General features: G+C 55.2%; 1 protein-coding gene across 2 annotated transcripts in view; it reads left to right on the forward strand.

Moving 5' to 3' along the window:
* The first annotated feature begins 9,847 nt into the window (after nt 1–9,847).
* PDE9A (phosphodiesterase 9A) overlaps nt 9,848–23,212 on the forward strand; it is a 108,544-nt gene continuing 95,179 nt past the window's right edge. For both annotated transcript variants that reach the window (XM_055569745.1, XM_055569744.1), the window contains exon 1: nt 9,848–9,952. In XM_055569745.1, coding sequence (XP_055425720.1) covers nt 9,884–9,952 — 69 coding nt within the window. In that variant the 5' untranslated portion in view covers nt 9,848–9,883. The remainder of the gene's footprint in view (nt 9,953–23,212) is intronic.

Consider the following 23,212-nt stretch of genomic DNA (forward strand, 5'->3'; position numbering starts at 1 on the left):
ACGTAGATTAAACCCCAAACCCTGCAAGCCCATCCTATTCTGATCTCCGGCTGTCCTTCTGTCCCTGCTCCACCAACTCCCCCCTGCAGCTGCCTCCAGCCTTTCCTCCCTCCTCCTGTACAGTCTCCCTTCGAACCAGTCTTCTCCTTCATTTGATTTATGTCTCTGTGGAAAGGTCATCTCTGCCATGGTGCCTTCCCTCCTCACAACATCTAAACTATCAGCCTAAGGAATCCTCTATCCTCCTTCTTGGTTTTATTTTTTCCTTTATAGGTCTTATCTTTGTCCATAATATATTTATTATTTGTTTATTGTATATCTCCCCACCAGAATATAAGTCCCAGATACGTGTTTGTTGTCTGTCTTCCCACTAGAATAAAAGTCCCAGATTGATTGAATTTTGCCTGTCTTATACACTGATAGAGCTTTTGGCAAATGTCTACTAGAAATGGCATTTATCATACTGTTTGTATGTCCAGGGTAGGAATGAGGGGAGATGTGTACTAGCTCTTGCTTACGAATCTTCCTCCTCTGTCTGCCTGTGAGTTTGTCAGAGAGCAGGACCCAGCCACACAGATCTTTGCCCCAATCCCTGCTCCCGGCTCCCAGAGCCTCACTCCTGGCCCAGTGCTTCAGCCTGATCTGTGCTCAGTGAGCATTTGTTTGCAACCATCTAAATCTGGGTCAGGTTCAGAGGTACGGAGACCTGACAAGTCCTGCCCATCCACCTGCTTCAAGGTTGGCCTTCACAAAGATCTGATCAGAAACAGGCCATTGTAGTTTCCAAACTCTGGCAAATTCTTTTTTCTTGGCAGTTTCTTTTCAAAGCTCCAGCCTCTTCTGTCTTTAAGAAAAGCATTTTCCCTCATATAAGGGTGTCACGGTGGTACGAACAGGCTCACCCTGAGGGCCAGGCCACTGGGGTTCTGGGTCTGAATCCACAGCCTTTCCCCAGGGCAGAAAGCAGAGCAGGAGCACAAGAGGTGAAGCCCCAGGTTAGATGGAGTTTACAGAACTAAATCAAAAGAGAGCAGAGTGTAAGAGGGGTGGAGTCATAGAGCTGTGGGCTGAAGGATACACAGACAGGGGACCCCTACGGAGGGGACATGGCTGACAGCTGGTCTCCCAGAAGCCGCCATGAGGAAGATGCCCAGAGGATCATCCACATGGCATGGCTCTCAGACCCAAAATATTTAAGTAAGAAAATGTCAGTCATGGCTCAACTGCTAAGAAAGAAAAACCAACAACAACAGGAATTCTCTACCGTTAAGGTCTCTGTCTTCCATTCTGTAACTTTCCAAATCTAACCTCTCTCACATGCTATAGGAGGGGCACTCTTGGTCTGTTCGCTGGCTTCAGCAGGAAGCAACAGAAGAAATGGGCCGATGACGGCCTGCCCTCTCCCTTAGGGAAAGACAGAGGCCCTTCCCTTTGACCTTGGTAAATCCTTGAGGTTTGGGACATGGGGGAGGGAGAAGGACACTCTCGGGACACAGGACAAGGACTTCTGCTGATTGGACAGGTGGCTGCTTAGGAAATTAGTCACAGATTTACAAGAGGCATGGCCCCCATCCAACTCTGAGTTTACAGAAAAGTCTCTTCCCCTGAAGGATACACCAGCTCTGGCCCCTACACTAGCATTTGGAATAATTTTAAAGCTTTCCTAGGCACTGTGGAAGCCACCCAAAATAAGTGGGACAGTGTCCTCCTTGCAAAGAGCTTACAGTGAAGTCGGAACACTGGGATCTACATGTGTTTGCTGCTACAGATAACCCTGTACAGGTCTGCATATGAATTAGGCTGTTGTGTCCTATTTCTGGAACTGAGATCATCAGTTTGCAGGGGAATCTACTCACAAAGGCAGACTTACTACTGAGTCAAGCCAAGCCAGGAGGTCATTTGAGTGCGTGAATCAGCTCGGTATCGACTTAGGTTCCCGAAGTTGCCAGGGCAGTCACCTTGAGACCCCTGGATGAGAACAGACTCTGATACCCACCCGGAGGCCCACACAAAAAGAAGCCAACTTGTAGGGCTGGTGTCTGGCGGGCGGCCATACCCATTCACCAAAGAACTGGGGTGATGAGAGAATGAGATTCTCACAGGAGTGAGGTGGTAAGCAGCCTCTCCCAGTGGCAGGTCTTAGCATCGTCACAAGTGAAAGTGAAAGTCGGTCAGTTTTTCCAACTTTTTGCAACCCCATGGACTATACAGTTCATGGAATTCTCCAGGCCAGAACACTGGAGTAGGTAGTCTTTCCCTTCTCCAGGGGATCTTCCTGACCCAGGAATCAAACCGGGGTCTGCTGCACTGCAGGCAGATTCTTTCCCAGCAGAGCTACATGGGAAGCCCCATCACTGCAGGTGGCTGGACCTAAAGCAGGCAAACCCCCACCTCACCCCACATCGTCCTACTCAGAGCAGCCTCAGCTCTGATGACGTCACTCTGTTCCTCTCTCAATTGGGCCTGTGCACCAGGACGAGCTCTGAGCACAAGGAACATATGATCTAGAGAGAGCCAGGGTCCTGGTGCAGCAAAAGGGCCTGAGTCCCCCAGGGCATGTGTCAGTCACTCCCCAGTACCAGTTCCTGGGAGCCCTTACCAGGTGAGTGACCTTAAGGGGCCAGCCCGGGTCACTCAAAGCTTTGCAAGTGGAAGGTCAATTAGAGGGCTGGAAGTTTGACAGCAGCCACGGTCCTGTGGGAGAGACAGGTTAGAGGTCCCCCAGAGAGGGGACAGGAAGGGCCCAGACTCAGAGCCCTGGCCCCAGAGGCTACTCCTGTTCCTGGGGTGGGTCTGGCCTCCAGCGCTGAGCCAGGTCCCCAGGGCTGCAGAGCCAACTGCTGGGGTCTCCCCCTGCCCACATGGGCTGCATGGGGCTCCAGCTTCCAGAGGCAGCTGCATGGGGCAGAGGCCTCCTAGGGTCAGCCCCAGGCAGCCCTTTCCTCCTCAGAAAAAGTACCTCTTTTCATGCTAATTAAGCCAAGGTCAAAATTTCAACACAGGCCACCAGCTTTTTAAAGGAGAATGGGACTGCCAGGTCACAGAAAAGCATTCACCCCCTGAAGACTGTTGGATGTCCACCCGGCTCCAGGGGAAGGGGCACCCTACTGAAGATCCCCACAATTGCCTCTTTCCCCCAAAATGGCATCATTTAGTGGGCAGACGGCAGCTGCAACAGGGCACAGTGGAGCAAGGGTTATAGCAGCGCTGCTCCTCCTCAGGGAACAACAAGACAGCCCCAGGCTCTGATGATGGGCCAGACCCGGGAGGATTCGCCAGGCCTGGGCTAACGGTTGCTCTCGCATTATCATATGCTTCCATCAACTTCAGAATGCCTCGGACCAGGGGCTGCCACTCTTTTTGATCAACAAGGAGGCAGGCTCGGGAGGACATGCAAATCACCCAGGTCTGCACAGAAGGGATCACAGAGGATGCGGGGGTTCAGGGACTCTGGGGAGGAGCTCCCCACCCCTGGTCCAGAGATCCAGGTGTTCAGGAAGAAGGTGTAGGTGACACCTGAATGGATGGCATGTAAGAGCTGATCTGGGGAGGACAGAGGGAGGGACATTCTTGGCTGAAACGAGGAGCCAAGTCACAGACATTACAGCAGAGTGTCTGGTGTCTTTGGGGGATGTGGGTGGAGAAGGACAGGACAGATGGTAGATGCCCAGTGTGCCACCCTGGAGGTGGCGGGAGGTCCCCAAGGAGGCTAGCCAGGGAACTGATGGGGGCAGGAGGGCCTGATAGAAAGATCCAGAAACCCACACTCAGGAAGGATCAGGGAGAGAGGGGAGGCAGGGGACCAAGTAGGAGGCCACTAAAATGGACAAGAGAGGACAGAAGAACAGCTTGACCCACCAAGGCAGTCAGTGTCCATGAGAAGGTGACAGGGGAGGCCAGCTGAGGACCCTGGAGAGCAGGGTGACTCCGCACCACCAAGTAAGCAGACCTGAGTGTCTGTCTGGGCCCCGAAGGCTCCCGGCACCACACCCAGGGGGAAGGCCTGCTCCTCCCCATCCAGCCAGTTCTACGAAAGCAGGAGGAGTGCTGTCCCTTGCACACGACTTACCATTTAACTCTTCCTCTGTTCCCCATTTTATGGCAAAAATTCCATCACAGCATTTGAAAAACGCTTTAAAAAAACATGCTTAGACCCCTACCACCCCAAGCAAACCATTTTGCCTTCTTTTCCTGAATTGGTTCAACCCTCTGCTAGGTTTCACAGAGCTTACTTAACATGGCATGTAAACCCCGCAGAGCAGGAGCCGGTTCCGTCCACAGCCAGGCCTGCGGCGCTGGGCATGGGGTGCGTGCCGACAAACAGGTCAGGCCTGGAACGAAGGACCTGTGTGTCCTGACCCGCCGCCTCTGCAGACCCTGCCCTGACACTGGAGGGCCCGTAACTTCCCTCGGCCTCGACAAACTCGTCATCACTGTCGGCCTTGATATTCCCTCTGGCAAATGCGCCACAATCTAATTAGCTGTCCCAATCTTTGGAAATTCAGGTCACATCTTTATTTCTTTTTTTAATCTTTCTATTATAATAGATACCTCTTTTCTAAGCAGACAAGAAATCCAGAAAGCTGGCGGGAAAAGCAGAAGAGTTTTGATTACTTAAACGTGTAAAGCCACATTAGGAAGATATTACAAATGAAGAGAAAAGCTTGTAGAAAATATCTGTAAAATATACGATAGTCAAAGGGTTACTATCCTTTGTATATAAGGAGCCAGTGGAAATCAATGATGAGGAAAATCTCAGCGCCCAGCTCATAGGCAACAAGATAAGGTAAGAGCAGGTGAGGGAACCTGTGTCTCCACAACCCCCTGGGATGACCATTGCGAAGGGGTGGATCTCCACCTCTGACCTGGTGGGGCTGCGCCTTCTCTCCTGTGCCACTTGAAATATTTACAACTAGTAATAATTTTGTAATTAACAAAGCCATAAAAAGAAGTCGACATGTGCATAAATCAAATATTGTACCACTAAAACTGACACTGCCCGTGCACGAAAGCTTCAGACAGGCTAAAGGGCATATCTTTTCTCTCCCTTTAGGTGCCTCCTGGAAGATGGCTTTCCCAGAAGGTGAGAGCAGTTATGGGGGGGCGGGGGTGGGGTCCATTTGTTATACAGGCAGGAAGCAGGCTGATTCCTCCAAGAGCATCCTGTGTGTGTGTGTGTGTGTGTGTGTGTGTGTGTGCTCGCTCAGTTGTGTTTGACTCTTTGTGATCCCCTGGACTGTAGCCTGCCAAGCTCCTCTGTCCATGGAATTCTCCAGGCAAGAATACTGGAGTGGGTTGCCATTTCCTTCTCCAAGGGATCTTCCCAACCCAGGGATCGAAACCGAGTCTCCTTCATCTCCTGCATTGGGAGGCGGATTCTTTACCAGGGTGCCACCTGGGAAGTAAAGCATCTTACCCCTGACCTGTTGGATGATGCTAGTCCTCTCCCGTAGTGCTTCCAGACCCCCTTTGACGTGCTCCAATCCCTTGAACAAGGCCTGCTCGGTGCCTTGTATGCAGTAAGTGCTAATGCATGTTGCTTGTTTGACAAATTCACTTTGTGGTCCCCACACGCCCGGATCAGAAGAATCAGCACAGGAAGTGGTTGGATTATTTTCAGAATAGTCATTAAAAACACCAGTTTTAAAGCCAAGAGACAACAGGCAGAGACTGCCCTTGGCGCTTGTTCCAGCAGCAGCCCGCAGACCCACTGGCCCACCCAGTCCGGAGGCACTGCTTGATCTGGCCTGGCCACACTAGACAGACGCCTCCTCCCACTGACAGCGACCCCCTCTGGACTTTTCCTGAGGATTCCGAACTTCCTTCTCCATCTCTGCATCCTTGTTGAAGGTCACCTTCCCGGGGGGGACAGGGCAGACCTTCCACTTTCTCCTCGCTGTGGCTCAGCTCCCTCTTGCCAGGGATGAAGGGCTGGTATGGGTCCCTGGGACCAGCATCCAGCTCCTCAGGCCACAGTCTTGGCCCTTCTAATCTGTAGTGTGTCTCTGAAACCTTAACCTGAAGTTCTTTATTTTGATAAGGTTCTTATGACAATTAGGGGTGAGCTCTGCATACAATGGCAACCCGCTCCAGTATTCTTGCCTAGGAAATCCTATGGACAGAGGAGCCTGGCAGGCCACAGTCCATGGGGTCACAAAGAGTTGGACACGACTGAGTGACTAACACTTTCTGCATACAAGGATGGGTCCTGTGCAAGCTGGATGCCACTACAAGATGTTTCAGCACACTTGGGGGCCGGAGATGGAGGCTGGACCCCCCGAGGGGGTGGCTTTTCACCTCCATGAGCTCCTTGACTTCTGCCCCATCCCTGGGAAATTCAGGCATGATCTGACACCACGGACAGTTGGAAATGTCCCTCCCTGTGGCTCCCCCAGGACTCTGAATTCAGTGGCCAAGTTCCCACGAGACCCACCCCCCCAGGCCTCCAGCTCCACTCCGGCTCCTCATCCCAGCCCCCAGACCACCTGGAAGAGGAAGGCGGCTTCCTTGGGCTCTACCTTGATTCTGGGAACTTTCATTGACTACAATTTTGGTGGCCAAGCCAGGATCAGGAATAGAGGTCAAGAATACCCCGGGGCAGATGTGGGGCATGCAGAGGGGAGGGCTAGCTCCTGGACCCTTACCCCAGGGGTCGTGCAGGGTGAAAGAGTATGAATTTAGGTAGAATTCCATTTTTACAGAAGGAAAGGGGGACAAAACACAGATATAATGTCACTGTAAGCACTGAGCCTTAATGAAAGAGTGAAAAGATCTCCAAACTGAATGCAGAATCCAATCACTTCTTGGGACTTCCCTGGTGGCTCAGCGGATAAAAATCCAGCTGCCAGTGCAGGGGACATGGGTTCAATTCCTGGTCCAGAAAGATTGTACATGCTGTGGAGCAACTAAGCCCGTGTACCACAACTATTGAGCCCACACCCCCTGAGCCTGTGCTTCACAACAAGAGAAGCCACCTCAATAAGAAGCCTATACACGGCAAAAGGAGTGGCCCCCGCTAGCTGCAACTAGGGGAAAACTAGAGGAAGCCCTTGTGTAGCAATGAAGACCCAGTACAACTGCAAATAAATAAATAAAAATAAAAAAATATCCAACCACTTCTCATCCCCGTGGCCCAAACCACTGCCATTCTTCCAAAGATTATGGTCTCCCCTTGGTCCTTCCCGTCAGGGTATCTCCACCCAGCAGCGGCTAAACCCAAGAGGACCACCTCCGTCCTCTGCTCAGCCTCCTGCATGGCTCTATCCAAGAGAGTGGAACCATGCCCCTGGTATGGCCCAGCCAGAGGCCTGCCACCTCCTGGCTCTCTGACCCCACACCCCCTGCAGGCCCCACTCCACCACCCCCAGCTTTCACTCCTACGGGACAGGCCTCTGCCTGGGTCTGCTCCCTTTGCTGGAAGGCTCTTTCCTCTGGTGGAAATGGACCCCCTGCTCCCTCTCGAAGCCTGTGTTCTCCTGCCCAGCCACCCTCCCAGTGTCAGCTCTGCACACCCGCAGTACACCCCTTCCCCACGTGACGTTCCCCTTTATACGAGTTATTATCCAATATGCTACATGTTGCATTTATTTACACTGTCTCCTCTGTTTCCCATAAGATGCCAGCTACTCCAGGCCTGGGATTTCTGTTTATTCTCCACTGAATGCCCAGGGCCTCAATCAGTGCCCACACACAGCAGGGGCAGCACTGATAGATGAAGGAACCTTGGCTCCCAGGGGGACAGAGGAAAGGCAGGGTCTGCTGGCTCAGGGATGGAGTAACTGGACAGCAGCCTAGTCAGTCAGATACTTATGGGACAATTACTATTCTGAATATAGACTCAGCCAGGCAGTATAAGGACCTCGCCCCCACCAGTGGTGTCACATGACCTCAACCTCTGAACACTGCTTATGACCCTGCAGAGCTGCATCCGGCCTTTGGGCACTAGAAGAATATGGTCTGGGTGAGCAAGGTCAGATGACAGTGGAGGATAGATAAGTACCAGGCTAATGAGCCATCTGCCGGGCAGTGAGGTTTCCATGCCAGGCAGCACAATAGCTCTGCAGATCAGTCTCCAGATAAACCCAGAGAACATCAGAACGTTTGACAACAAAACTGAGCTGCAATAACAGCACTCGCTCCAATCTTTGGGGATGCATGCATGCATGCTAAGTCACTCAGTCGTGTCTGACTCTGTGCGACTCCATGGGCTGTAGCCCCCCAGGCTCCTCTGTCCATGGGATTCTCCAGGCAAGAATACTGGAGAGGGTTACTGTACCCTCCTCCAGGGGATCTGATACATTTCACAATTGTGAGTCAGGTGGCCATCTGTGACCACCCAGCGGGGTTGATCCTCCAACCCAAAGTCCTCCTAGTTCCTCCTCTCGTCCTCAGCCACATCCAAAGCAAACCATGTGGTGCCCAGGCTCTGACATGGTCCCGTCACTGCACTGGAGACAAGAGCAAAACCATCATCATTCCTTGAGAGCCAGTCGACCCTCCCACCTCACCCCAGAGCAGGCAGGGGACATGAAGTGACATATGCTGGACCATCCAGATCTGAAGATGATGACCCCACGCTGCACAGGGCTCCAGCCTGACCAACTCCCCAGACCGCCAGGAGGAGTCTGGAAAGCCAGTGACCATCCACTAGGTGAAGGCCAAATGGCCAGGAAAGGAAAAGCAAAGACCGCTGGTTGTGGCCATGGTCAGCCTAGCCCAGGCAGACAGGCAGGGAGGAGGGAGACCATGTGCCCCAGACACTCTATCAGTAAGCAAACCCCAGACATTCAACAGATGGAAAGCAGAGGCTTGGAATTCTCTTAAAATGAAACAATAATTGCATTCTCTGTCTGGTTTTTACACTGGCTTCCAAAAGCAACAGGCACTGAAAGCCCTTCAGCATCACCGCCCTCCCCCAACCTTGTTCCCACCCCCAAGAGAACTGGGGGGCCGCAGAGGCAGTCCCCACTAGGATCTGCAGGTCAAGAGCTGCCTGTAATCCCTCCCTTTTTTCCCCCACACTCCCTGTAGCAATTAACAAGGGGAGTGGCGACCAGAACAGTGCTGAAGCCAGCAAATAGCGGGTGGCTACACGAGGACAGAAATAAAATTGCCATTTCAGCTCTGGGTGCAGCTGGAAGAGGCGATCACTCTCGAGGGTGTACACAAACTTAGGGGAAGGAGGTACCTGAAGGAGAAGGAACTTTTCCCATCTCCTACTGAAATTAAATAAGGATGGCTCTCACAGCAGGGAGAGATGGACCCAGGGGATTCCCCCCAGGCTTAAGTGGTGCTTGGGTCACAAATAGCTTAGGGACCCATGCCAGCCAGGTGCCTGCTGATGGATGATGGAGCATCCACCTTCAGCAAAAGAGTCCAAATGGAGCACTGTCTTTGTAGGGAGGTGACCAGCCCTGCAGCCAGAGGGGGTCGCTATGGGAATCTAGTCACCTGAGAGGTGACCAGCCCTGCAGCCAGAGGGGGTCGCTATGGGAATCTGGTCACGTGGGCAAGCGACTAGCTTTGCAGTCAGAGGGAGTCACTCACTTTGAGCACCTGTCCAGAGGGCAGTCGGAGACCGGCTACCCACTTGGCCCTGAATCCCAAGGCGGCTGGAGTCAAAGGGACGATGAGGGGGCGTGCCTTAAAGTGGGAGGGGAGGAGAACGGAGTGTAAACCGGGGAGAGAGGAGAGAGGGGGCGGGAAGGAAAAGGAGGGGAGGCGGAGGAGGAGGAGCCGAGCCCGCGGCCCCGCCCGGCGGCGCGCTGGTTGGCTGGCCCCCGCGTCCGCCCGCCGCCCGCCCCCTCCTCCCACGCCCCGCCCTCCCCGCGGCGGCTGGCGTCGAGAAAGTACAGTAAAAAGTCCAAGTGCAGCGCTCGGCAAGATGGGAACCGGCTCCTCCAGCTACCGGCCCAAGGCCATCTACTTGGACATCGATGGACGCATTCAGAAGGTAGCCCCCTCCCCAGCCTCCCCCGCCGGGCTGCGAGCGCCCTCCTCGCGCGCCCCTCGCCGTGCCCGCCCGCCAGCAGCTCCTCCCCGGTGACCGCGCGGGGTCGCGGAGGCGGGTGGGGGCCGGCCAGGGGGCGCCGGCGGGGGAGGGGTCCGCGGTCCAGCGCCCGCGCATCCGCGGAGGCGGCTGCGGCCTCCGACAACTTGGGCCGGGGGCGATGGGGCTCCGCGGGGCAGGTGTCCCCACGCGCGGCCCGGTGGAAAGGGGCGACCGCAAGGGGAGTATTTTTTCCTTTCCTTGGGCAGAGCTTTCTTTGTAACAAATATGATTAGGCTGAGTTCCGACGTTCCGAGGCTGGTCCATTAAACCTTTCATTTCCGGTGGAAGGACCCTGGAACAGTCGCCCCAGGAGCCGGTGGGCAGACCCGCGGGACGGACCCCCCGGACAAGGGGTGCGGGTGGTGCCTGGAGCTCGAAGCCCCTGCGGGGGCCGGGCACCACTTCCTGCCTAAGCAGGTTGGGGCGGGTGTCGGTGGAGGCTGGCACGGCAGGGGCTGTCGTCCCCCACCCCTTCGGTTCCTCATCCCAGCAGGTGGGCAGCCCTGAGCCTGGAGGGGGTGACCCGGGGCTGCTTCACCTCCTGGGGACTGCGGAGAGACCCTATGACCCTCCGGACGAGCTCTGCATTCAGAGCATCTCCTGCTTCTGATTGGCAGAGAGGGACAAAAAGAGAGCTGGCTTGGAGGACGCTTCTCTAAGCTCCCTCTGAGGTCCTGGGGGGTGGGGGAGAGGAAGGCCACAGAGAGGGAAATGCTCCAGCTGGACACTTCAGGGAAGCCGTGCATCCGCCGCGGCTCACTTTGCTCTTCTCAAGGCGCATCCAGAGCGGGGAAACAGGCGGAGATGCCCCAGCCGGGCACAGAGCAGGCGCCAGGGCTTGGGTGTCTGGGGTTCTCAGACACCCTCTGCCAGCAGCCTCACTCTCGCCCCATCCCCTGCTTGATCCCAAGAAAGGAGAAGTGTGGGCTTCCCTTCCTCCCCTGTAGCCCGCTTCATTGGAACCAGATGATGGGGAGCAGGGGCTCTGAAGCGAGGGCAAGTGGCCACTAGACGCAGGGCTCCCCCAGGTCCCCTGGCTTCCAGGACTGGGCATCTGTGACTGCACAGGAATTGAACAGTCTCCCCAGAGGGAGAAAGGGCCCTCTGCTGAGTACTCCCATGCTCCAGCATGGACACGTGTGCACAGACATGCACATACGGACACACGCATGTGCACATGCATCCACACACCTTGTGCACATAAAATGTGTGCACACACATTCTCACAAGCGCACACACATGCACACACCACATATAGACACACAAGCGCAAACACACAGGCAAAGATGCACACATACACACAAGTGCACACATGCATGCACCACATATAGACACACATACATATACACACAGGCAGACATACACACAAGCACACACACAAGCACAAACACACACACACAGACAAAGATGCGCACATACACACAAACACACTCATGTACACACACAGGCAAAGACACACACATACACACAAGCACACACACTTTTTCTATCCCAACAGAGGAGGATTATCAAAGCTCAACCCCTTTTATCTTTTGAAAGAGGTGAGATGAGATGCTGTCAGCATCAGAAGTGACAGTTCCCTCCCAAGAATGTCCTGAAGGTTTCCTGGAGAAGTCCAATGGGATGTGGGTGCCAAGTGGAAGACAGGCTCCTGAAGGAGGGGAGTGCTGAGTGGTGGGCTTGACTCGGCTGTCCTTGGGGACATTTTGCTACTGAGATACTCGAGGTTCTGGTGATCTCTACAAAAGCAGCCGGGCAGGCAGTCCTGGGAGACAGTGAGCACCTGTGTTCGGGAGCGGCCAGATCTGATGTGGAGTGCCAGCTCCACCGCGTTCTGTCATCCTGGACAACTAACCCTGAGCTCTTCTGAGCTGGCCTCCAGGCCAGTAAGGTGGGACAAGAGCATCGTCTTTGTAGACTCTTGTGAACAGTGAAGGAGGCCATGTAGACTGAGTGCCTGGAACCCTCTGGAACACAGCAGGTGTGATGCTCTCTGTGGTTGGTCCATGCCCTTTGATACAAACGAGAGGAGGCAGACCGTCGTCCTCAGACCTCAGACCTCAGACCTCAGTCACTGCTTCTTGACCTTGCTCTGTGTCCTCTGCCTTTGCTGCTAGTGCTGTGGGGCTGGTGGGGAGGGCTCCTGGCTGCACCTTTAGCCCTGGGGAGAGCTGGATCATCTGGGGTTCCGAGCGTGTGCTAGAAGTCCTAACCCCCAGCCTACCTCACACTGACACCCAGCAGCTTAGTTGGGACTTTAAATCCTGGGCTGAGAGCTCCTACAGAAATGTTTTCAGTGGCCGCGGTTTCTTAAAGTCCCAGGCGCTGGATTAATTCCGAAAGTTCCCGGCATGCCGTTGTGTTCTGTCTTATCCATCCCTTCTCCTTTCTGGGGAAGTCACTGTTGAGGGGAGAACCTGGGGAGGCAGGGGGGAGGCAGGAGCTGCTTCTGGCGCTTGTGTTGTTCTGTCTACCCCGTTGGCCCTCGGTGGCTCCCACGTTGTTTCTGTACTCTGTCCCTCCAGTTCTCCGGCTCCTGGTCCTTCCCGTTCCCCCCAGAGAGAGCCCCAAAGGGGAGGAAAAAGGTAACATTCAGAGCAGCGGCTTCTCAGACAGTATCTGCTCCAGCACGGCCTGGGGGGCAGATCTAAAGTTGTCCGAAGGGATGGCCTGCCAGCGTCCCCTCTGAGGATGTACCGTAGGGATAATGCTGTAGGTGTTCCAGGTTCTTAGAGAAACCGGTGGCACCCCAGTGACTGGCTCCCCGCTTCCTCGGTATGAAGGAGACTCAAGCACACACGTCGCATCACCTGCCCAGATACCCAGTGCAGGGCCGCCACAGGGGTCTGGGGTTCCCTTGAAGGATCCATGTTCCATCTGCAGGCTTTTCCTGCAGAGGTTGTGCATAGGTGGCTTGGAGGTCAGGGGGGGGCAGACGGGGCTAATCTTCCCAGGTCTGGGTCCTTCCTGGGTATACCCGGAAGCGGCCTCCAGGGGGACGGAGAAGCGTGCAGGGAGCCAGTCCCTCCTCGAGGCCTCCACTTCCAGCCCCTCAGATCCGGATTAGTTCCCTAACCTCCCTCAGTCACAATTTCTCCACTGCCGCGTGGGGTGCTCATCGTCCTGCTTGTTGCAGGAATCAGAGTGGACAGGGCAAATCACTTAATTATCCCAAGTGTTCACTGAGCAGCTGAGGGCTGGGGTCCAGGGTGAATGGGGCATTCACGGCGCTCGGTGAGACCCACCAAGCCATGGTCCCTTTGCATACCCTCCCCCACCCTGCTTCCCCTGGGAGGGATGGACTGAATTGCTGCTGTTGCAGGGCGCCCGGTGAGGGACAGGACACAGCAGGACCCAGCTGGTGGACAGGGCTGATGCCGGCTATGTGTGGGTTTCCATGAAGAGGCTTCCTTCCTTAGGGAAGACCAGCCTGGCGGGGAAGGGGCCCTTTTCCCAGGCTGCGCAGCCTCAGGAGGACCCAGCCTGCGACTGCCGAAAGGCCAGGGTGGCAACCTCATGCAGCCAGCTGCATCGCCACACACCCGTCCACATCTCCTCCTCTGCCACTTGTCGGGGGCACAGGTGGGACCTGGCACCGCTTGACACCAGATGAAGGAGGAGGGAGTGGGAGCTGGGAACCCTCCTGTCAGGACTCCCCTCTGGAGCAAGCCCCCACCCAGAGGGCTTGCTGTTTCTCTCCGAGGTTTCCCCCACCTCAGAACCCGCTCCTTTCTCCCACCCGCCTCCGGAGGAGGGTTGGGCTTGGCTGGGTTGCCTGGGGCAAGACAGATGATGCCGCTGGCATCAGGGAGCTTGAGGGACTCCTGCCTGGTGGCACGTCTGAGTGTGGGTTTGCCCACCTTCTGAAGGAGGCAGAGAGGCCTTTGTGGGCTCCCTGGCCCCAGGCTTGGGCTTAGTGAGGAGCCTTGTCTGGGCAAGAACAGTCACTCTGGGGACCATCGTAAGTGGCGCTGAAAGGGACCTGTTGGTGCACTGCCTGTCTAGCGACACTCCGCCCGCCCCCCCACCTCCCCTGCGGCAGAGCCCCTCACCAGGCGCTCTTGGCCGCTCTGAGCTGCATCTTACCTCGCTCTGTAGCTGGAGTCCAGGTCTCAATGAGTATCGTCCGCTTGAGTTGTGCTCGCCTGTTTCTGCCCTGAAACAATGGAACAAATGAGAAAAACCCGGAAGGAAGAGCAGAGAGTGCCCTGGGAAGTTGTTGAAATGTCAGCAGAAGGCTGTTCCCAGTTACCGACGGTTGGTTGTGGTTGGGTCCCCCACCCCCTGCTGGGACTAATCCCCCCTCTTTCCCTGCCGGAGCTAAGCCCTCCTCTGCTGAGGCTCCTCTCCATGTGCTGCCTTCCTCTCAACCTGGCTCTGTTGCCACTTAGGGCCCCAGGCCCTGCTATGGATTCCTCGGGAGCCAGCAGTTAGCCCCGTGGACCTTCAGGGCCAGGCCCGCCATCCCCTCCCCAGTGCTTCCCTGGGGCTCAGGCCCTCCTCCCTGCTCTGAGGGCCCTGGCTCGGCCTGCCACAGGCTCCCCATGTCCCCCTGCCCTGCTCCAGCCCTGCTCCCTCCAAGGACATCAACCTCCCCTGCCTTTGGCACAGACACAGGCTTTGGCCTTTCAGGCTGGCTGCTCATCTTCAGGGCAGTCCTGTCCTCTGTTTGTTGAAGGGTGCCCCTGCCACAGACTTGTCCACTGTGGTCAGTGTGGCAAGGCCTGGAGCCCTTCTCTGGCTCATGAAATGTCTCCCCTCCTGGAATGTCTGTCCGGCCACCTGGCCAAGCCCAGTGGAGAGTCCCTTTCATCCTCAGACGTGTGCTTGGCTTGCCCCTCACTCAGAGCCTCCTTTCCCTGCCTATAGGCAGGGTCTTGGCTCATCTGTGCAGGGAACGTCCAAAAGACCCTCCGCAGTTCTCTGGGCTTTGCTGCTGTCTGGCCCCTCACATCACCACCAGGTGGACGGCGGCTCCCCTTGGTCGCCCTCCGAAGTCCCAGCAAAGTCATTTATCTTCCTTTAAATGTTCATAATGTAAGAGCTTTAAAAGGATATTGAAATGGTAACATAAGCTAATTGCCGCCAAGGAAGCTGGAGAAAGGGGGTCATTCCACACCCTCTCGGGGTTTCAGTGTAAATGGAGGTGGCCCCGGTCATCATAGGGCAGAGACCCTGCCCCTCGCCCGCAATGACCCTGTGTCTCCAGCTGGGCTGTGAACATTGGCGCGTTTCCATTTTCAGTCTCTCTTCACCACATAGATCAGCCACTGGAGTGCAGCCGCCTGACTCCAGAGGGAACACACTGGGTGCTCCCCAACATGGCCTCTCGGGCGCAGGGTCTCACACATTCTAGCCTGAGGCCACGGGGGACCCAGGAGGCTGCAGATCTCCCTCCTCCTTCCCACAGGCTATGGTCGGAGGCCTCTTAAGCCAGACACTTCCTGACAACCGGAGGCCCTGGGAGGGGGTTGGCTGGGGACCCGAACCCCACTAATGCCATTGGGGTTGACGGATAATGATGTGGAGACTTTGTAGGCCGAGTGCAGGGAGCAGGGCTGCTCTCCACAGTCACCTATGTGGTGGGCTGAGGCCATGGTGCTGGACACAGCATCTCAGTGCCTGGCTCTGCCAGGGGAAGCCCACAGGGAGGTCACCTTCTCCTCGATGAGGTGGGTGCAATGCTGGTGCCCCCACCATGGGGTGATGCAGATGGCTCTGAACAGCACCCACGTGGAGCCCAGGGCAGAGCTGGCCCCCTGCAGAGGCTCAGTGAGTGCATCTTGTCCCCTGGCCCCACTCCCTGTGCCCGGGACCTATCCCCTTGGAGACTCTGGAAGGAGCCTGGCTGCCTCGGTGTCCTCAGTTCTGTATCTGTGAGCCCACTATGACAAATAATCACAAAGAGGGGGCAGTGCCAAGGCCCTGAGACCCCAGGGCCCACTGCCCAGGTAACTCCTTCTCCAGCCTGGCAGAGGCGATGCCTGTTGGCAGCAGGGCTACCTCATGCCCTGACCTAGGGCACCAGTGGTCTCGCCAGAGCCCTTGTGGGCTGAGGGGCTGCTTGGCCTCAGAAACATGCAGAATGCAGCCCTGGGGATCAGGGAAGAAGAGCACGGGCAGAGCGCCCCATCAGAACCGACGTGCAGATGAGAGATGAAAGGGATGCCTCCAGGATGCTAGGCCCTGTGCCAGCCATGGGGGCCCAGACACCAGCCCGACTGTGGGCAGCGGGAGCTGGGTGGACAGATAGCCTAGAGTCACTACAGGCTGGGACCCTGCACCCCTGTCCTGGGTTTACTGTCTGCAATTGGCAGGCTGCACTCTTGGGGCCTGGAGGAGGGCAGACTTTGGCAAGAAGGTCTAAGTGGGTCCCCAGAGGACTCAGAGGGACCTCAGGTGTCCTTGTGACAAGTAGCCCAGTCCTACCCCACTGAAGGATTTCTCCATGCTCCATCTCCACCCCTCCCCACTCGGAACAGACAGGCCCTGAGATGGAGGAGGGCCCCCACAGCCCTTGCCTGGGTGGGGCAGAGGCCTGGGCTCCAGGCAGGGATGGCTCACAGCCAGTGGAAGGGGCACGTCAGTGGCCCAGCTCGAAAGGCGTTGACACGGAGCCTCTTGCTTGGCTCGCCGGGCTGTCTCCTCATGCTTTTGTGGCTATTTGCATTTCCAGGGTTGTGAATCTTTCCGAGAAAAGTGTATTCTAAGACCATGCACACCTGAAGATACAGCTGCAGGAGTCTAAAATGTGCACACATGTCTCCCTGGGCACCAGTTTACAGCTGTGCTGTGGGTCACTGCACAGTGCTTTCAGCTGCCTTGGAGATGGCACCAAGCATTTTCAGTCTCAAAAAAGTAATATCTGTAGTCGATGGTGTGGTTACGTGCCTTGACCCTACTCCTGCCTGCTTGTCCCCTGCACCAGCTCCATCACCTCCACCAAGTACCACATCTCCTTCTCGATTCCCAGAGCTGTTCACCCAGTGGGAACTTTTGCCTAAACAGAAACTTTCAGCAGCTTGACTCTGTCTGTTGTTGCTCAGTTGCCAAGTCCTGCCTGACTCTTTGTGATCTCATGGACTCCAGCACACCAGGCTTCCCTGTGCATCAACAACTCCCAGAGCTTGCTCAAACTCATGTCCATTGAGTTGGTGATCCCATCCAACCATCTCATCCTCTGTCACCCTCTTCTCCTCCTGCCCTCAATCTTTCCCAGCATCAGGGTCTTTTCTGGTGAGTCAGCTCTTAACATCAGCTGGCCAAAGTACTGGAGCTTCACCTTCAGCATCCGACCTTCCAATGAATGTTCACGGTTGATTTCTTTTAGGATTGACTGATTTGATCTCCTTGCAGTCCAAGGGACTCTCAAGAGTCTTTTCCAACACCAGAGTTTGAAAGCATCAATTCTTGAGCGCTCAGCCTTCTTTATGGTCCAACTCTCACATCCATATATGATTACCGGAAAAACCATAGCTTTGACTGTATAGACCTTTGTCGGAAGAGTGATGTCTCTGCTTTTTAACTCAGTCTAGACATGATTAAAGAAGACCCTGAATGTTCTGTTCTTTTGGGTTCAGATTCCCTGCCTAATATATTTTTTTTATTTTTAAAAATTGTAGTAAAATACACATAACATACAATGTTACCATCTTCACCATTTTACGTGTACGGTTCAAAGGCATTAATTCATTCACACTGTTGGGCAACCATCCCCACCATCCATCTCCAGAACTTTCTCATTTCCCCAAATGAAACTCTGTCCCCACTAAACACTGCCTTTCTGTCCCCTTGCACAGACCCTGGCACCAATGACTCTGTCTTCTGTCTCTGTGAATCTGACTTCTCTGGGGACCTCCTGCAGAGGGGGGCTGTCGTACAGCATTTGTCCTTTCATGGCTGGCTTCTTTCCCTGCACATCATGTCCTTGAGGCCAATCCAAGTTGTGGCAGGCGTCAGGATGCCCTTCCTCTTTAAGGCTGAGTCAGATTGCCCTGTGTGGATGGACCACACCTTGCTGACCCGTTTATTCATCAATGAATCTGCCTGCTATCTTGTAAACCTGAATCATTTCCACTCTTCTCCCCTCAGTTTGCAAAGAGTAGGTCTGTTGCAGTGTTGCATTATTGTGTCTTCTGGAAAACGTTGTGTTCCCGTAGTCCTCCCGTTTTCCAGACCTGGTTATGTTCATCTCGGGTGGGTGTTTGCAGTGGGGGCCCTGAAGTGTGATGTGTTGCAGGCGGGGATGAGAGTAGACTGTTCAGGGAAGACAGATGCTTTTCCGATGCAATTTCACTCAGTCTGTTTACTGGCAGCGTGACATCAGCGTCGAGAGCATCAATTCAGGGAGGGGTGCGGTTTGTGTGCGTTTTTACCCGTGAGTGTGCAGGCAGGTTACGTGCCTCAGTGTCTTCATCTGTGTGCTGGGGGGAAGCCAGCGTCCACCTCACGGGTGTCTGTGATGAATTTCAAGTGTGTATGTCCTGTGCTGAAATGGGGTGGCGCGTGGTGTGTGCTCTGTAAGGTCATGTTGTTTTTCTTTATCTGTGTCACGGATTTGAGTTGCCAGATCTCTGTGTCTTGTTTGGGGAGCCTTCCCGAGGCCCCTGGCCTTGTGCATCTCCCCATTGTTCCAGGCCCAGGGCCGTGTCCAGGCATGCTCTGTGGAACGAAGGCCAGGCCAGCCCCACGGGTGCGTCCCGCTCAGTGACACTGGTGACTGTGTTCCCCAGATTGGCCCCCAGTCCACACTCCTTCCCCCATTCTTTCCAGGAAAGACAAGACCCGGAATGCCTTTCATTTCTCCTCCGACTGTTTCTGAGGCGGCGCTCTGTGGGGACTGCAGTGAGGAGGGCGGGTGGGAAGATGGGACGTGACCGCCCAGTGCGGGCTCTCGGCTTGGATGCACCGGGACCACCAGCCCGGGTAGTGACATGGGGCAGCCTGCGTGTCTGCACACGCTCCAGCTACATTAGGGTTTCTAGGCCTCTGGTTCATTTATTCTGTTGGAAGGAGTTGTAGAGATACTCACAAACACTTAACAGTAATTTTATAGGCGGAAGAAGCCTTCCTGGGGAAGCAAGCCGTGTGTGGAGCATGCTTGGCCAGTCACTGGCCCCTGTAGCCTGGGGGGACTCGCTGTCTGTCCCTTGTCCACTGGCTATACCCCCCCAACCCAGGCCCTCTGCGCCTCGTGTGCAGCCTGGGAGAGCTGCCTGGTCCTCTGGGGGGTTGGGATAGGGGAGCTTCAGGGAGACAAAGTCAGAGCCCGCCCGTGGATGCTGCGAGTTAGGACTGCTTGTCGCAGGCAGATCCTCCTCGGTTTAGCCCAGATAGAACACAGCCACAAGGCAAAGCGGCCACCGCCCTCCCATCACCACGCCCAGCCCTGCAGGCTCCGGGTGCCCGGGTGCTGTCCAGGGGACTCAGGCATCCCCAAGGCCGGCTGCACGTCATATTGATTCATTCTGTAAGCAGAACAGTTAGCGGAACCCAGTGACTCAGGCTGCCTTTATCCTCACAGCTTCTGCCTTGGGGATTTGTTATTGTTGTTTTTACTTTCATAGTGTTACAAATCACAGAAAAAGAGGCCGTGCATTTGACATGATCATCTAGAGATCTTCAGTAATCTCTCCACCTGCAGTTTACATTTGCAAAAGCAGCTCACGCAGAGCGTCGTTCCTGGTTACGTAAAGGCTGACTGTCAGCCTCAGCAGCTGGGTGTGGCTGGTGGCTTGTCTGGAGCCTGTCTGCTGCACGCCCCAGTTCCAGGGTGCTTTGGGGAGCAGCCCCCAAGATGTTTTCGCTCAGAGTTGTGTTATGTAAGCTTCACATGGGGAAAAGTTGAGATATGGGCAGTGCTTAAAGACTCAAAATTAATGGTCATACATACTCTGAAAAAATCTCTCAATGAAGCTTCTTATGTAAGCCTCAAATGTCTTACCGTCACTGTTAATAACAGAAAAATCCAAAGCTGGGAGCAAATACAAGGAGCACTGAAACGCGTGACTCCAGGGATGGCCCAGGACGCCCCCTGGAGCCGCCAGGATGTGCAGCCGTGGCCCAGCATGCATGGGAGACCGATTCTGCATGAGGTGTTTTGAAGGCTGAGCCACAAAGAGCAGAGATGAGAGATGGCATCTGTGCCCTCTGGGCAGAGACGCACAGAATGTTCCAAGGAATGAGGGTGTGGAGGGCACTTCTGGTGGCCAAGTTATAATGGGGAAACGTGTAGAAGCAGTGAATTTCCTCCAGGAATGTTTCTTGAAGCAGAGCTGGGTGGCACTGACAGAAAAGGTGGATGAGACGGGTCACAGCCTCGGGGAGTGGAGAGCACACACCTGTGCAGGGGACACCTGGGTGGCGGAGGACCAGCAGCCCTGTGGGTGGGCAGAGGCCGAGGGCGGCCCTCTCAGCGCGAGACTCTGGTGCCTATCCAGGCACCTAGGGTGTTAAGCTCTGATCATCAGGGTCCGAGTCTGTGGGCTTCGGTAAACAAGCCTGGAGGGTGTGGGCTTCATGCACTGCCAGACGCAGCTGATGTTTTGAACTACAGACATGTCGAGACCTCCTTCCACCTGACCATTGCTCCCTGTGCCCCACATTTCCCCCCAGAACATGATGGAGTGCAGAGCCCCACACCCTGGTTTTCCCAACTCATCTTATTTTATGCACAATCGCTCTCCTTCCAGTCCCTTCCCCGAAGCCCAGGGCCTCTCTCGGGATAGAGGACCCAGGGTCTCTCATGTTGGTGCTGTAGCCGGGGCCCTCTCTGGGTCTGGGGTCTCTGACTCTGTCTCCAGCCCTGCGGTGACCCCTCCAGCTCCCACCCTGCTCTGAAACACCAGGCTTGGCTTCTGGAAGAAGGAGCCATGGGGGTATCGGCTTTCAACCAAGTGCCCTGAGCCCCAGGCATCAGACTTTAAGAGCAGTGTACCCGAGAGGAATTGTTTGGTTCGATGCAGAGGCTGCTCGGGTCACACGGCCTCCACATGCTGGGTGACATGGGTGCTGTGCGACCTGGGACAATGTAGGTTTCAGTGTGGCCCGGGAGACACCGCCCGGCTGATGTGACCTTGGGGACAAGCACCCCTGAAAGTCCAGCAGCACTGAGCAGAAACCCCGATCTTTGGAGGCACTTGTAGCAGCCGTAGGGGGGCCCTTAGGGGTTTTCTCCGGATGGTGGACACTGGCCTCTGGCTGGATAAGAAGCTGGACAGTGGTGTTGGACCCCGCCGAGGCTACCATTGCCCATGCCCAGAGACGTTTGTTTTCTTGCAGGAAAACTATTTTTCTTTTTCTTTTAATTTTGTATTGGAGGCCAGCTGATTAACAATGTTGTGATAGCTTCAGGTGAGCAGCCAAGTGACTCAGTCATACACGTACATGTGTCCATTCTCCTCCCCACTCCCCTCCCAGCCAGGCGGCACATAACGTTGTATGCTCAATTTTTCTAATGAAATTTCAAACAATAAAAAGAAAAGGAAACACAGGGGGCCATGGAGGGAAGAAGGAAGGCCTCTCTCCACTGCACGTGGAAGCTCATCGGCTCCCCCGTGCCCCACGGCCAGCTCTGTTCAGCAGCCTTCCTTCCCCACCTCGCATCTCAATGTGATCACCGTTGCTCACCAGGGTGTCTGATGGCCCAGGTTCCTCTGGCCGGTTCCTGTCCGCCCACGTTGTCACCTCATCTTGCCTTGTTCCTAGGGGTTCCCACTGTTTTCGGTGAATTGTGTGCCCCCCAAAAGATATGCCCATGTTCTGAGCACCCCCGCCCAACAACCTGTGAATGGACTGTTTGGAAATAAGTTCTTTGCTGGTGTAACCAAGATGAGAAGACGGGGCTGGACTTGACTGACCTTGAAGAAGAGGGAGGTGAGCCCATTCAGAGGACAGATGGTGAAGGCAAAGCCTGGGCTGATGCGTCCACAAGCCAAGGAGCCCCGGGGGTGCTGGCCACTGTCCAAACTGCAGAGAGACAGCATGGATCCTCCCTGAGAATTTTCAGAAGGACCCAAACCCACCGCCACCTCTACTGCAGACTTCAGCCTCCAGAGCTAAGGATGAACTTCTGTGGGTTTAAGCTGCCCTTTTGTGGTATCTTGTTATTGGGCTGACTAAAAATTTCCTTTGGGTTTTTCAGATCATTTTACAGAAAAACCCAAAAGATCTTCTTGGCCAATTAATACAATAGCCCCAGGAAACTCATACAGTTGCCTCATTTTAACTTAATTACCTTCTTAAAGACTTTCTCCAAATACAGCCCGGAAAGCCTGGACTCTTCTCTGGAAAAGGCTGAAAGGCACAGCTTCCCTAGACACCCGAGATCCCCGGATCCCCGATTCATTCCTGCCAGGAAGTGATGATGGAGCCGGATGCTTGCTTCCCAGATCTGCTGAGGTCTGACCTGAGCTGGAGGGAGGGGTCCTTCCCACCTTCTGGTCCTAGATCTCACTTTTACGTGGTTTCTTCTTGTCTTTTGCCCTTGCCCAACCCCCACCTTCTTCATCTGCTTTGAAACAGGGTGGGAGAGGCTGCGTGCTGGGACCAGGCTCCCCGTGGATGGTCCCCAGGGCCCCAGGTCCTCCCCAGCACCTTCCCTTTTGCACCCTTCCCTGCCCTGGGACGCCCAGGAGCCCTGATCCTGGAGTGGATCCCCGGGACCACTTTCAGAGTTCTGATGCAGCAGAGCCCTGGGCTCTGGGTCACGAGCTGCCTCTCACTGGGGTTAGAGCTCGAGAAGGAGAGCAGGTTCGAAACCTTGGGAAACGTCCTCACCTCTGGCCCCGTCTCAGCACATTTCTTATTCTTTTAGTTCATCACTTTCTGCATTTTCAGTCACCTGTGATCCATTATTTATAACAGGGAAGACACCAGAAGTGAAAAAAAAAAACAGAGTAACCCAGAGAGATGACAAGAGTGCTGAGTGGCTCAGCCGTGACAAATGGGTTTCATGGGGAGAAGGCGGCTGCTGACTGGGTGGGAAATGGGCCCTGAGATCCCACTGAGCCTGAGGAGGCGGGGGTTTACAGCGACTGGGTGGCCGAGTCCTGCTGGTGAACATCCCTAACCAGGACGGAATTCCTCCAACTGGGCACTGTTCCCTCCAGCCTCTCCACCTCCCTGCCCCACACGCACAGCAGCTCTTACAGGAGGTGGGGG

The sequence above is a fragment of the Bubalus kerabau genome, chromosome 2, assembly GCF_029407905.1.
Source record: "Bubalus kerabau isolate K-KA32 ecotype Philippines breed swamp buffalo chromosome 2, PCC_UOA_SB_1v2, whole genome shotgun sequence".
NCBI classification, from domain to species: Eukaryota; Metazoa; Chordata; class Mammalia; order Artiodactyla; family Bovidae; genus Bubalus; species Bubalus kerabau.